The sequence below is a fragment of the Podarcis bocagei genome (assembly GCF_964188305.1).
Source record: "Podarcis bocagei genome assembly, chromosome: 13".
NCBI classification, from domain to species: domain Eukaryota; kingdom Metazoa; phylum Chordata; class Lepidosauria; order Squamata; family Lacertidae; genus Podarcis; species Podarcis bocagei.
In genome coordinates this window covers 18,610,355-18,625,925 of record NC_138138.1, presented here as the reverse complement: position 1 = coordinate 18,625,925, position 15,571 = coordinate 18,610,355, and the positions used below count along the sequence as shown (strand labels likewise).

Genomic DNA, 15,571 nt, shown 5'->3' with positions numbered 1-15,571 from the left:
TTAGAATAGCTGTCACTTTGATGCAGCAGCTAACTGCTCCCTGCCTGCCCTCCCTACCTCCACTGTAAGCTATCTTATCCGCCCCTCCCCCTTTGTGTGTGTTCATATATATACCATACATAATCTATATTAACATAGTGGCTTTAGCATGGGATGGGGTTTAATCAACATAAACAGTATTGTGTAGTGATGTGAGAGACTAGGGTTCAAATCAACTCTCGGACATGAACTTCACTGGGTGACCTTGGGCCAGTCACCAAGTGCCTCAGTCAAACCTCACAAGGTTGATGTGATGATAATATTGGGAGGGGGGAAAGGATGTAGGCCACTTTGAGCTCCTTGAGTGAAAGGTGGCAGGTAAAATGTAATAAAGAGACAAGCTATACGTGGTCCCTTTTTGATAGCTCAATCCTAATTAGGAAGTCCTAATGAGTTAGTGGGTATAGGATCACTGCCAGAGTTACGCAGGCAGGAGCTTGCATGAAGAATTTTGCTGCAGGAGTAGTGGGCGGGGGGGGGAGAGACACCTCCTCAGTGGATGTTCATATTCAGGATGCTACCTGCAACAAATTATTTAAAGAGATGGGTATGGCAGAAGGTTGAGGGGACAAAAGGGAACACCAAGCAAACAAAAATGCAGACACCAACCAAAGTACTTGATACTGAAATACGTATTTTCATTGAAAAGTTTTATTTAAAAAAATAGAGTGTTTCTCAGTCATTGAAACACTTCAGTTAAGCTACTGGTAAACATACTCAAATCCCTGAGTTTGAGGGTTACATTATTCTCAGAACCTTGCAACTCAGTCTTGGAAGATGATGCCATTGAGCTTTCATACGAACTGATCTGCGAGCAAGTTTCGCATAGGATTTATTTATTTTGTATATCCTACTCTTCAACCCCCAGAGGAGCTCACAAATCAAGAAAATTAAAAAACAAGCAACCCGCCCCCAATACAATAAATAATTACAAAACGGCAGAACAATAACATTAAATATCAAAACCAGAACAAAAACAGTATCTAAATATCCTTCTTTTAAAAAAAATGTTTTCACGTGGTGCTGAAAAGATAAGAGTGTCAGAACCAGGTAAGCTTTCTTTAGAAGACCATTTCAAAGATAAGGAGTCACCAATTATAAGGCCCTACCCTTGGATCTCCACCAACCTTGCCTTCAATGACCGGCATCTGAATTATAGCCTCTGTTCCCTACCAATGCCTACTTAGTTGAACTTATTTTTCGTATTTTTCTCTGACCCTTTTTTTCCTTTGCCAAGTTTTAAAAACAGGACTGCAAATCCCGCAGGAACAGAGCAGCAACAATTAGTGCAAAAAAATAAATAAAATCAATTTCTGCCATTTATTCCAAGTCCAGAAGTTTGGGATTTATTAGTGTAGATTTCTAGATCCCTGGGCTGGCTTAAAAGTCACATTCTGATCAGTGTTGCAAGGACATAACTTTCCTTCAGTGGCATTTACCCTGCTGGAGAGAGAAGATGGGACTTTCCAGGGAGACTTTGAAAAAAACAAACCCACCCATTAGTCAGCTTTGCCCAGGCAAGTCTCAACAGCATATTCACTCCTTCATCACAGTTTTAAGAGCAGTGGCACTGGCTCACGATACTGGAGAATGGCTAGTCAAGCTGCAGATCAAATATCTCTTCCTGGGCCACAATGCTTTCCTACAGAGAAAGAAAGAAAAATCATTAGTTATTTCCATAGTACCTTTACTATGATGCATTTTGCATCTTTTTACTAGGGCTGTGTGATATCTGGTTTTCAGCATCGTGATATATCAGCAGCTAAATATGCTAATATATTGCGATGTCTGGAATGTATCTCAGCTGCTTCTTCCTCCCACAGCGCCTGGCCTCAGCCTTTTCTGTGCCTTAGTTGAGCAAGCTGCATTGTAACCAGAGGGATTTTCCCAGTCTGCGCCTGCTCTATGGTTTGCTGCCGCCTGGAGGAGGCAGGCGAGAGCTGAGCCGGCAGAGCAACAGACAAACATTCCTCTGGCCTCGAGCAGTTTATCATCAGGGCAAATATTTTGAACTGGTTATCAAGATGTGGATTTAAAACCGGTGTTCAACAATCTATCATCATATCGCCCAGACCTAACCATCACACTTCTCAGCCAGGAGACCTCACACCTACAAACTGGGACCCCCAGAGACAGCATCCTTTTATAGCCAGCCAGAACTGGACCCTTTTATATGGTGTTGCTTAGTACCTGCCCTCCAGCACAGGCAGTGTAGAAGGCAAGAACTGACTGAGAGGCAACAGAGCTATAGGCTCCAGGCCAAACGACTGCAGATTTAAGGCTCTCCAATTGTGGGGCAGAGTCAAGGAGAAACAGGCAGCCATTGGCTCTCTAGATATTGCTGAGCTGCAACTCCCATCAATTCTGGCCATGCTTGCTGGGGCTGATGGGAACTGTAGTTCAGAACATTGCGGGAGCACCTGATCTAAAGGAATTAAAAGCCTTGGTTATGCTCCAGGCTTTGGAGCGATCCAAAGTACTGTACTGATCTTACTTGCAGTGGCATAGCGTGGGTTGTCAGCACCCGGGGCAAGGCAAGTAATTTGCGCCCCCTAACCCGTGGATTTGCGCCCCCTAACCCGTGGATTTGCGCCCCCTAACCTGTGGATTTGCGCCCCCTAACCCCCAGATGTTGCGCCCAGTGCGGCCGGCCCCCCCCTGCACCCCCCACGCTACGCCACTGCTTACTTGCCGCTGGATCGACGAACAGTCGCAATCCTAACCATGTCTACTTAGAAATAATTCCTGTTCAGTTCTGTGGGGCTTATTTCCAGGTAAGCGGGGTTCAACTCGCACTCAGACCGTTGTGCTTTGCAGGCTCTCAGACCCTGAGATCATCTTCTGAGACCCTCCTTCATGTGCCTCCTCCTCGAGAGCTGCGGAGGGTGGCAACACGAGAACGGGGCCTTCTCTGCAGTGGCTCCCTGTCTGTGGAATGCTCTCCCCAGGGAAGTTTGCCTGGCGCCTTCATGATACACCTTTAGGCACCAGGCAAAAGCGTTCCTTTTTAACCAGGCCTTTGGTGGATCAGATTGACATCTTATACCCTTTTAAAATGTGGCTCTTTTGGGGGGGGGGCGTTATTGGGTTGTTGTTTTTATTTTGATTATGGATTTTGTGGTTTTATAGTTTGATTTTATTCTGTGAACCGCCCTGAGACCTCCGAGTATAGGGCGGTATATAAATTCAATAAATAATAATTATAATTATTATGCTGGACACTTGTGATGCTCCTGTTCAGTAGATCACTTAGTCCCATTTTACAGATGTGGAACCGAAGGATAAAGAGGGAAAAGGCTAAGCTACAAAGTGCGTCTTTTTGTGAGAGAAAGCTACATCTTGCCACCTATGGCGAGATCATAGCCAAGCATTTTTCCAGAACCCCATGTCAGTCTTGATTCAAGTTGCCTCATGGACAGCGCTTGGACTACCAGCATGGTGTAGCGTTTAAGAGCTGTAGACTCGTAATCTGGCGAACCGGGTTCGCATCTCCGCTCCTCCACATGCAGCTGCTGGGTGACCTTGGGCCAGTCACACTTCTATGAAGTCTCTCAGCCCCCCTCACCTCACAGAGTGTTTGTTGTGGGGGAGGAAGGGAAAGGAGAATGTTAGCCGCTTTGAGACTCCTTCGGGTAGTGATAAAGGTAAAGGTAAAGGGACCCCTGTCCATTAGGTTCAGTCGTGGCCGACTCTGGGGTTGCGGCGCTCATTTTGCTTTACTGGCCGAGGGAGCCGGCGTACAGCTTCTGGGTCATGTGGCCAGCATGACTAAACCGCTTCTGGTGAACCAGAGCAGCGCACGGAAACGCCGTTTACCTTCCCGCCGGAGTGGTACCTATTTATCTACTTGCACTATGACGTGCTTTCGAACTGCTAGGTTGGCAGGAAATGGGAGCTCACCCTGTCACAGGGATTCGAACCGCCAACCTTCTGATCAGCAAGTCCTAGGCTCTGTGGTTTAACCCACAGCTCCACCCACATCCCATCTTCTTCTTCTTCTTGTGCTTTTTAAAAATGTTTACTACTTTTTAATGCACTATCAACTGGAGCTCCAGCCCAGCCTATGAAGAATCCATAGCCACACATGCCACGACACTTACCCAGCCCCCTTGCTGCTGTAGCCAGGGCACGAACATGTCCATATACTGGAGACTGTAGCCCATGAGGGTGTGCACTGCATGGCTGTTGATACCGGCCACTTTTCTCGTGAGCTCCATGGTGAGCGCCAGCTTAGCCAGCTGGGGGCTGGGGAGACCAGGGGGGGCACGTGAGGTGAAGGCCTCGGCCAGGCGAGAGAAGCTGCGGTAGGACAAGCGGGATAAGGTGTTGCGTAGCAATGGGTCGGCCTCAATCTGCCAATGACAGAAAGGAGAAAGAACCATTAAGAGTTGCCTGGGTGACTCGTCTGAAGGACAGCTGCGAATTCCAAGAAGAAAGACGCTCCTAAGCATTCATTGAGCACCAATAAGGTGCTTAGATAAGGTGCGCAGGCCCGCCTTAGGGCTGATTTGCATTTCTGGTACTTTTCAAAATTTCATGTGCTACTTGCGAGATGCTCACCCATTGAAAAGCCAAATACAGTGGTACCTCGGGTTAAGTACTTAATTCGTTCCGGAGGTCCGTTCTTAACCTGAAGCACCACTTTAGCTAATGGGGCCTCCTGCTGCCGCCGCGCCGCCGGAGAACGATTTCTGTTCTTATCCTGAAGCAAAGTTCTTAACCTGAAGCACTATTTCTGGGATAGCGGAGTCTGTAACCTGAAGCGTATGTAACCTGAAGCGTATGTAACCTGAGGTACCACAGTAAAGTAGGAGGTGGTTTCCCTTACAGAGGTACAAGCAGGGACATATGAGCTATTTCCAGACCCAAACTGTTTTTGTAAATGCCTTGAGTGGAAAAGGAAGAACTAGCCTGCCCCATGGGTGTAGCCAGGTTTTTTGCTGGGGGCGGGCAGGCTTTTGTTAGGAGAGACAGAACTGCAGATTTGTATTGATTTGGGGGGCAGCCCTACTGCACCTTTGGCTAGACCCATGGCCTACCTCGTTTTCTTAGGAATCAATGCCGTCAGGGCAGCTGTGTATATGACAGGCAGAAGGGACAGGAGACAATACATTTTTCTGCTGGCTATCAGTTCTGGGTGGCACATTCTAAGAAGGGGCATTGACAAAATTGCAACAACACAGCTCCTTTGCAAACTGGTAAATAAAAGTTTAAGCTCAACAATGTGAGCAAGAGAAGCTTTGCAAAAGCAGACTGGCGCGTATAAAGACAGCAATGCAAAAGGCATGTGCAGAGCTATTTGAACTGTGGCTACCCAGAAGTCTGTGGCTACGATGTTCAGTGGGGCTTATTCCCAAGTAAGTGTGCCTAGGAGATTGCAGCTTCAATGTCTTCGCCTTAGGTAAGGTAAAGGACCCCTGGACGGTGAAGTCCAGTCAAAGGTGACTAGGGGGTGTGACACTCATCTCACTTCAGGCCTTGCAAAGGAGCCAGTGTTTGTCCACAGACAGCTTTCCGGGTCATGTGGCCACCATGACTAAACCGCTTCTGCCGCAACAGGACACTGTGACAGAAGCCAGAGCGCACGGAAATACCGTTTGCCTTCCCACCACAGCAGTACCTGTTTATCTACTTGCACTGGTGTGCTTTTGAACTGCTAGGTTGGCAAAAGCTGGGACAAAGCAACGGGAGCTCACCCCGTCGTGGGGAATCGAACCGCCGACCTTCTGATCAGCAAGCCCAAGAGGCTCAGTGGTTTAACCCACAGTGCTACATATGACAACAGGATGATTCCTAGGCTGTAATCTTATGCATACTTAATAGTAAGCCCAAAACATACCTCTAAGTAAACATGGGAAGAGGAAGGGAAGAAAACACAAGGGGTGAGTTTGCTTGGAAGAAGAGGAAGAAGGTACGCTAATAGAGAGTAGAGAGCAGGGACAACACTTGCTTTCACTTGCTAACCTTATAAAATAATAGCAAGCTTTCTCTCTAAGTGCTGGTCTTTCAGTAGCCATCCATTATTAAGAGGGCGATATCAGCACGCCTGGGGAAACCCCAAGATTTGTAGAAGTACAAAAAAAGTTTAGGAAAAAGCCTGAAGGAGGGGGGAATTATCCAAAAAGGATAATGAGGGTTCAGTGGCCACAAAATTTTGGATAATTCTTTAGAGTTGCAGGGAGAAAACTGGGATGCAAGGCAAAGGAGCAGAATAGAACGGCATATCCTGAAAAAGGGCCGGGCCGGCAGACAGGAACATTCCACAATGCAACTGTTTTGCCACAGGCCTGGCTTATACCTCCTTATTGATGATTCCGGCCTTCTCTTCCAGAAGGGCAACCAGTTTCTGGAGGATTTGCTCTTTCTGTTTCTCCTCCAAGTCTCCTGGCAGCTCCTCCGAAATAACTGTGAGCAGAAAAAACCAGTCCAATTCAGAGATGCAACGTGGGCCTGACAAAACAAATTGTTCTGAGGAAAAAGGGATCTGAAGATGGCTTTGGGCCTAGATAATGTATTAGGAGGGTCATTATTCATTGGAGCCTCTCTCTGAAGTGGTGGGACCTAACTATGGATTCCATGGCTGATAAAAATCAATTACTTTTTAAAAAAAAAAATTAAAAAAAATTAAATTGGATTTTTAAAATAAAATGCTTTTGGAGGAAAAACCTTTCTAAAGATAGTTTTCTATTTAAGTTACATTATAGTCCAAAGGCTATTCATCAGGAAATAAGGATTTGTTTTAAGTTTTTCATGTGTGCTAAAACTCAATCTAAGTTTTTTTTAAAAAAATCATTTAACCACATCAGTTAACAAACATGGATACATATGCTATAACGTTATTGTTTTACTTAAATAGTTTAAATTGTTATTAAGGAAATTATTATTTTTCTCCTTCCAATAAAGTGCAGCAGAAAAGTTGTCCAAATATAAACAATAATTTCATAATTACCTGTCTTTGAATTTCTAATAGTATAAACAAATCAGCAATTTTTGATATAACTGTAAAAACTATTCTGAAAATTTATTATTCCAAAAACGAAACCTTTATCTGGTTGTAAATATTAAGATTATACCAGCAAGAATGAGTCTTTCTGTAAGAAAATGATTTCAATCAAGTCTTACTGACTAGTGATTTAAATTGTGATTTAAATCAATTTGACTTAAATCAAATCCACTCTGATGGATTCCCCTTGTTACTTCCTTCCCTGCCCTTCCTGTGTTGCAGCACCGTCCCAACACAGGGAGCACTGCACAAACTAAGAGGATGCTTGTGGGTGCTAATTCTTATGACATATTTGGCCAGGAAAGAAGAAGGGATTAAGATGCAATCTCTATTACCCAGCGGTGAAGGTACAACCACAAGGAACTCAATCCCATACCTGGAGTGCTGGGTAAAGTGCCACCCGTGGGAAGTATGCTGATTTCATCTGTGGGAAAAGGCAAGCCTTTGGCCACCAAAGGACTGGTCAGCTGTTGCTGCTTGACCAAGTGGTCCAGTTTCTGGGCCACCAAGGTATACAACTCAGCATTCTCAGCCTCACCACCTGCAACAAAAGAACAGAAAGCTGTTAAGGAGCAGAGGAAAGCCAAATTCTGCACTGCAGAGAGAGCCACCGGCAACAAAGGATAAGTTATGTGACATGCTAGCAAAAGCTGATTATCTGCAACAAGGCTAACTTCTGTTGGTGAAAGGATAGGCAAGCTTCTGAGTTGCACAGGAGTCTTCAATGGGCTGAAAAAGGCAAATCAGTTCTCACCCACAGAACCAAGTAGCTACTATTAGTGAAGACATGGTTCCCGCCCATTTGACAAAAAAAACCACACTAGACCTGGAAGTGTATGACCCCCCCATTGTTCAATGCAGACACTGAGGTCCAGGGCTGAGGGCCTTTTGGCAGTTCCCTCATTGCAAGCAATGAAGTTACAGGGAACCAGGCATAGGGCCTTCTCGGCAGTGGCGCCCTTCCTGTGGAATCCCCTCCCACCAGATATCAAGGAGATAAGTAACTATACATCTGAAGGCAGCCCTGTACAGTGGTACCTCTGGTTACGTACTTAATTCATTCCGGAAGTCTGTTCTTAACCTGAAACTGTTCTTAACCTGAAGCACCACTTTAGCTAATGGGGCCTCCTGCTGCTGCTGCGCTGCCGTCGCATGATTTCTGTTCTTATCCTGAAGCAAAGTTCTTAATCCGAGGTAATATTTCTGGGTTAGCGGAGTCTGTAACCTGAAGCATCTGTAACCTGAAGCGTATGTAAACCGAGGTACCACTGTATAGGGAAGTTTTTAATGCTTAATGATGTCTTTGCATATGCTAGAAACCGCCCAGAGTGACTGGGGCAGGGTACAAATAATAAAATTATGATTATTATGACAGCTGCTACCTACCCACTTTTTAGGGAAGCTGCTCAAAAGGGGGGTTGGCCACTCAGCTTCAAATGCTCTTGGATACAATTGATTATCTGGACCCATTCCAGTCTGGTTTCAGGCCTGGTTCTGAGACCAAATCAGCCTGGGTTGCCCTGACCAGGGATCTTTATTGGGAGAGGGAGAGGAGGACTGTGAACCTGTTAATTTCCCTTGATCTCTCTGCAATTTTTTATATCATTGATATCATGGTATCTTGCTGGATCAGCTTTGCAAATTAGGAGCCCAGTGGTACAGCGATTCCGCTCATGAAAGACTCATTCGAAGCAAGTTCCACGAGGTTTGATGGTGCTACCCACAAACAGGCAATAAAGAGGGAGCTTTTGTCTGTTTGTTTTTCCCCAAAAAAACAAACAAACTAGCACAGCTTCAAATAGCAAGAGAAAGCAACTTCGTTCTGACTAGCTCTGGACTTGAAGGCTCGACATCCCGGAATCAAATCTTTGCTCAATATGGACTTTGGCAAGCGGAAACACCACTTTACCCTTCCTTCAAGAAGTCCAAGGCACCACCCCTTTAAAAATGTTTATAACTGGGTGAGGCATGGAGCCAGGACCTCTGTCTCTGAAGCAAGAAGGAATCTAGATAAGAAATGAAGGCCAGAGAGGTGGCATTTCCTTACCACTCCCTTGGGGCACCCATTGCTCCGACGGGTGTTTCCGACAGTAGCAGTTGACAACAGGCAGGGAGTCTGGGCGCTGGAGAGCCCCACCGGGGCTTGTCGTCTCCCCTGAGGAAGATCCCTTTTTCCGCAGGATGTTCTTGAGGGAGAAGGAGCGCTTCTGGCGGCCGCCTTCCCCAACCTCCCCTCCTGCCTTGGACCTCTTTAAGGAGCCCATAGAAGGCGGCACATTGTCCGGCGGGGTTCGCGGACTAGGCCTCCGCTGCAGTAGACGCTTGATGCTGGTGCGGAAGCTATGCTTTTTTTCGTTGGCGCAGTTATTTTCCTCATGGGCAGAGCTCCAGGCTGGACAATCCTGGAAATGTTCTGATGGGGAGCTGTAGGGAGTGAACAGCGATAGAAAACGTGGTATTATGGCGAGAGTCTTAATAGCAAAAGGATGGAAGGACGAAGAAACCCCGACTAAAGAATTATGGCAAGAGAAAGTGATGGACTATGCAGAATTGGCAAAATTGACACATAAACTAGGATAACTGTGACTTTAAAGATGATGGGGAAGCTTTTACAAAGTATTTAAAGAAGCAACAAAGTGAACTGGACTCCTTGGCAGGTTTTGAATAAACACTCACAAACTTTTTATTGATAATAATCAGTTAGATGAATTAAGGATTTATACAGTTTTGTAACATGCAGAGAATAGCATTTACAGAGAAACCAGAGATGGGAACTGAGGCAAGTCGGGGGGGGGAGGGGAGGGTGAATTGTTTTATTGGGGGGAATTAAGGATGATATGTTGTAAGATAATATGTTCTGTTTAAATTCCTAATAAAAAATATTTTAAAAAAGAAAAGAAAAGAAAACGTGGTATTTTAAAATGTATAATTGGCTCTCAGAGCGGCATACAAAAGATGAACAGGTTAAATCTGTAATGAAACAACAGGCAAAAAGACTTGGGACATAATATACAAATGGCAGGTTGGGAGAGGCTGTGGAAAACAGAACTGAAATTCATGGAATGTTGTTCACGGAAAGGAAATTAGATGAAAATGATGTATAGGTAGCATCTGACACCAGCCAAGTTAGCAAAAATGTACAGAACAAGTTCAAATATTTGCTGGAAATGTAAATAAAAAGAAGGTACCTTTTATCCTATGTTGTGGACATGTAAAGTAACAAAAAAAATTCTGGGAGATGATATATAATGAAATGGAAAAAAATGTTTAAAATAACTTTTGTTAAAAAACCAGAAGCTTTTTTTACTAGGAATTATAGGTACCGAGATACCAAAGGATCAGAAAAGATTGTCTGTGTATGCGACAATAGCTGCACGGATGCTACTAGCCCAGAGATGGAAGGAAGAAACTACCCCAACCAGAGAAGAACGGCAAACCAAGTTAATGGACTATGCTGAAATGGCAAAATTAACTGGGAAGCTCAGAAATCAAGAAGACAAAAACTTTAATAAAGAATGGGGAAAGTTTATAATTTATTTACAAGACCACTGTAAGCAGGTTAAATATTTGGATTCGGAACTGTTTTTTATTGCATGTTTATACTTTTAAAAATCAAATAAAAAAATTATACAGAGAAAGAAAATGTTGTATCTTAAGCACATCGATGTGGCATCTTAAGCACATCTACTCAGAAGTAAATCCCACTTTGTTCAATGGGATTTACTCCAAGGTAAGTGGATCCAGGACTCTAGCTTTGGACCTTTGACCCACCACCACCAAGCAAGTACTTTCTTTCCTCGCCAACATGTGTTTTCCAGGATAGCTAGCAATGAAACTAAAGCAGTTAAGTCTACACATTGAAACAGCAAAGCAGTAAGAGCAGCAGCAGCAGTTATATTATTTCCCCACCCCCCGCAAAAAATAAATAGCAGTAAGATAAAAAACATATCAACAGCATCTATGAGTTTTGTCTAGCAAATAAAAATGTGTTCCTTTGGTATTGAAAAGGGAACAAAGTTGGCACCACAGAGGACTCTTCAAGCAGAGGGATTTCAAGGATAGGGTGCCAACACTGAAAAGGTCCTACTTCAAGCAAGGCTGGCCCTACCATTAGACAGAGTGAGACAGTCACCTCTGGCAGCACATTCTGAGGAGCAGAGAGTAGCAGCTAAATGTTGAAAGAGAGAAGTCTGTGTAAAACATGAGCCCCTAAATTAGCCTGCTACCCCTCAGATACAGCAGAGGGATGCTGTCCCATCACCAGTGAAGTAAGTTTCAACTGTCAGTCCACTCACTATCTGCATTTGGATTGGACGGGTCCACCGCCATCTTGCCATTTTCCTCAGGCAGAAAAAATGTTTCCGCTCTAGTCATAAAGATACACAGCATGGGATCTTTCGTACAAAAAGTGAAAGCTGAGAGTCACTGTACTGCAGAACAGCCTAAAACTATGAAAGTCTGCATCAGCATAATATTATGATACAGTGGTGCCTCGCAAGACGAAAAGAATCCGTTCTGTGATTCTCTTCGTCTAGCGGTTTTTTCGTCTTGCGAAGCAAGCCCATTGAAGGATTAGCGGATTAGCGCTATTAGCGGCTTTTAGCGGCTTATCTGCTGATCGGATCAGCTGATAAGCGGCTTAGCGGCTTAGAAAAGGGGGGGAAGGTAAAAAAACCAGCAGGAACTCGCAAGACAGTGTCGCCTTGCGAAGCAAGCCCATAGGAAATTCGTTTTGTGAAGCACCTCCAAAACGGAAAACTCTTTTGTCTAGCGAGTTTTCCGTCTTGCGAGGCATTCGTCTTGCGGGGCACCACTGTATTAATTTGCTCTCTTAGCCCCCACACAAAAAGAAGCCGAATGCCACAGAAGATTTTGTAAATCGGAACATGAAACATCTCCATTGTAAACAGTCTTCATAATCAAGATATTAAGGTTTGGGGCAGACTACATTGGTGTGCTATTATACACAGTGTCTGAATTTTAGTGTTGCGAAGCCACATAAAATAGTTTGGTCATTATTGTGTAGTCCATTTGTCATAGACTTGTTCTTTATAAAGTTTTGAAATCTTTTCATACCTACGGTATAGGGAGGAAACACACGATGTTTATTAAGTGCCTGAGGCAAGTGGTGTCTTGAAGCCAGGGTTAGGCCAGGGCATTTTGCTAAAGAACAAACAGTCCTGGGCCAGCCTTGACCTCAAGACATCCCCTGCCTTACCTCAAAGGTGACCCAAAAAAGAGCTTTTGAATGTGATATATCATGTTTTATTTTAGCTCCCACTTTTCTTACCTCCCAGATTGAAAACCACAAATTTCTTCCCAGATCTCTCCCGCCCAGGAGAATTCAATATAATTGTTTCTCCCGGGAATGCAGCCCAGATCCCAACTCAGAATCTGACACCGGAAGATATGGTGGTTTAGTATGGAGTTTTCTTTTAAGCCTTATTTTAAGACAGCTGGGAGTAACATTCATTTTTTTTACAGAAAGACTCATTCTTGCTGGTACAGTGGTACCTCAGGTTAAGTACTTAATTCATTCTGGAGGTCAGTTCTTAACCTGAAACTGTTCTTAACCTGAAGCACCACTTTAGCTAATGGGGCCTCCCGCTGCCGCTATGCCACCGGAGCACGATTTCTGTTCTCATCCTGAAGCAAAGTTCTTAACCTGAGGTACTATTTCTGGGTTAGCGGAGTCTGTAACCTGAAGCGTATGTAACCTGAAGTGTATGTAACCCGAGGTACCACTGTATAATCTTAATATTTACAACCAGATGAAGGTTTCGTTTTTGGAATAATAAATTTTCATAGATGGGAAGTAACTATGGGGAATTGCTAAGTCTCAGCGTGCGTGATCCATATTGCTGTGGCTGCGACTTCTTAGAAAAAAAGGTGTTTGTGATTCACTTCTGCTGCCTTGATTCTTGGACACAACAGAAGATCTTGTCCCCTTCCAGGAAACCCAGAACCTCTGCCTGGACTCGCCCCTGAATTTTCCGCATTTCATTTCCTCCAAGCTGAACCACAACATTTCTCCTCCGAAGACTCCTTTACCTGTGCATGTAACTTGTAGGATCGTAATAACTCCCGCCCACGTGACCTAGCGACTCCACCTCTCTATTTCTTAGCGCCCTTTGCAGGAATGCTTCCAGCACCCTCCGGGTCTCTTCTTCCACCTGCCTTTTTGGTGGCAGCGGGCTCCCTGCCATGAGTCTATCGTGCTGCGAAGATAGGCTGGCGTTCAAAGAGAAGAGACAAGTTTCTCGCCACGCCTGCCAGCAGCCCTGGAAGAAAAAGAACAACACATTAGCCTTCCCTCCCTTTTTCTCACAGCCCTTTCTATCCTGCTCCTTTTCATTCATATTATTGATTGCCATACCTCCCCCCCCCCAACACATATCCTTTGTACAGTGGTACCTTGGGTTACATATGCTTCAGGTTACATACGCTTCAGGTTACAGACTCCGCTAACCCAGAAATAGTGCTTCAGGTTAAGAACTTTGCTTCAGGATGAGAACAGAAATCGTGTGGCAGCAGCAGGAGGCCCCATTAGCTAAAGTGGTGCTTCAGGTTAAGAACAGTTTCAGCTTAAGAATGGACCTCTGGAACAAATTAAGTACTTAACCCGAGGTACCACTGTATATACACCAAGGACCTTTCGCTCACGTTCTTCTATCCCCACTGGAATCATATGATTTATTTCAGAGGCCTCCAATTCAGCTGGCTGCTGAAACACAAGGCAATCTATTCAGCAGCCAGCCCCTCGCGGATTTAACCCATGCAATCCAGACCCAAATCATGCCACCGCAGAGCACAAAATAACCCCAGACTTTTCAAGCTAAGTAAGCCAAGTATGGTAAACAAGCTGCTGTCTCTGTTGGTACATCCTATGGGAAAGTACCTCACTCCAGCAAAAACAGGTGTTCTTCTTCCTCCTCCACCTAACACTTTCTTTAAAGCCAGGTTGCAATCCCTGCCCTTGCTAACCTCAACCGGCATCTTGGGGGTTTTTCCACTCAAGCGGCATATAATTTTTATGAAATAAATCAAAACAAACCAATAATATCATTCCTGTCCGATCCATAGAAGCAGCAGCCATTCCTCGCCCCCAAACACACACACCAGGGGTGCCAACTTGAATAAAATATTGAGGGTGGGGCAGGTTGCAAGACTTGGCACACACACAGCTTTTGAATGGCAATGCCCCATCAGTGCCCCGGACCCCTCAAATATTTTATGGGGGGCAGCCCCCAGGAATTGGCTCCTGTGCCCCACACAAACACCAGCCCACCGTCTTTGCCCCCTTACCACCCGACACCCTAGTTTTTTCAGCCTGGTTGTACATTCCTAGACATGTCTACTCGGTAGTAAGCCTGAATTACTCCCACCCTCTTTGCCTATCCCAATTCCCCCATCACTTTCCCCCATCACATCTCCCCGGAATTTGGGGGCTGCGTATGGGAGACTCCCCCACTACCTTAGAATCCCACGGTCGCGTCTCTATCCCGGAGGCTCGCTCGGTCCGCACCTGAAACAGAAGCCCGGCAAAAGCCGGAGAAAAGTTTGATGCTCCTCCAGCAAACTTCCTAGCCGCTTCTGCAGCAGGAAAGATTTGCACATGCGCCTTCGCCAGCTTAAGTTCAGTTTCGGTCCCGCTTTCGTCGATAGCGGCGGGGGTGGGTGTACAGTTGTCGGGGGGCGGGGCTTCGAGGACGTCCCGCCCATGGGATTTAACCCCTGCTGGGCGATGCGATGACGTGTAACGTTCTGGAATCAAAGCGGGAATCCACAGAATGAATTGTGCGCGAAAAAGGAATCCTCGAAAGCGGAGGGTGTCCTTTGCGCTTGGAGGAGAGGGCGGTGAGGAGTTTATTTGTTTATTTGTTTTTGGGAAATTTTTGAATTTATAGACCTCCCTATACTCGAATGTCTCAGGGCGGTTCACAGAACAAAATCAGAATATAAAACCTATGGAGCTGAGCTGGCTGGGTATCCAGAGATCAATGCCCCACGAAGTCCAAAAAGACGAAAACACAACAAAAAGCACTGGGGGTGGCCTTGAGAAAATGACGGGATTTGTCTGCCGATTGAGACGTCTCATCCATCTCAATCGAAGAAACGCTGGCATTTAGAACGACCGGCAGTGATATAGTTTTATTAAATTTCCACAAATTTCACATAGAATTCCAATACACAATACTTTTTTTTATTTTGTATTATCGACTTCCCATCCCTTTTCCCGTGTTTTTTTATTCTATCTCACACACCCTATCTTCGCTTATTTATATCATAACCATAACCACAATAATCTTTCATTATTTCTGTTGCTCATAGCTCAAATCCCGCTCGTGAATTCATCATATTATAACATTTCTTTAAATAGTCCGAAAAAGGCTTCCATTCTTCCATAAAATATCATTAAGTTCTTCTATTTTAGCTTTGCTGATTTAGCACAATCCGTGACTTTGCTTCTCCATTCTTCTTTGGTGGGAACTTCTTCATCTTTCCATTTCTGTGCATAGAACAACCGGC

The 15,571-nt window shown here is 44.9% G+C and overlaps 2 protein-coding genes across 4 annotated transcripts in view; both read right to left on the bottom strand.

Moving 5' to 3' along the window:
• RUVBL2 (RuvB like AAA ATPase 2) overlaps positions 1 to 15,571 on the bottom strand; it is a 166,162-nt gene that overhangs the window by 15,829 nt on the left and 134,762 nt on the right. The gene's annotated exons all lie outside the window — the stretch shown is intronic.
• LOC308571202 (uncharacterized protein) lies at positions 672 to 14,725 on the bottom strand. 3 transcript variants are annotated; one of them, XM_081166733.1, is made up of 7 exons: positions 14,517 to 14,699; positions 13,094 to 13,323; positions 9,090 to 9,466; positions 7,419 to 7,583; positions 6,338 to 6,444; positions 4,140 to 4,391; positions 672 to 1,681 (listed from the first exon to the last, which is right to left on the bottom strand). In XM_081166733.1, the coding sequence occupies exons 2-7, from the start codon at positions 13,246 to 13,248 to the stop codon at positions 1,634 to 1,636; spliced, it is 1,104 nt and encodes a 367-aa protein (XP_081022859.1). In that variant the 5' UTR covers positions 13,249 to 13,323; positions 14,517 to 14,699; the 3' UTR covers positions 672 to 1,633. The 3 variants fall into 3 exon arrangements, with proteins under 3 accessions (XP_081022859.1, XP_081022860.1, XP_081022861.1); XM_081166734.1 differs by having other exon boundaries at positions 14,568 to 14,665; XM_081166735.1 differs by lacking the exon at positions 13,094 to 13,323 and having other exon boundaries at positions 14,568 to 14,725.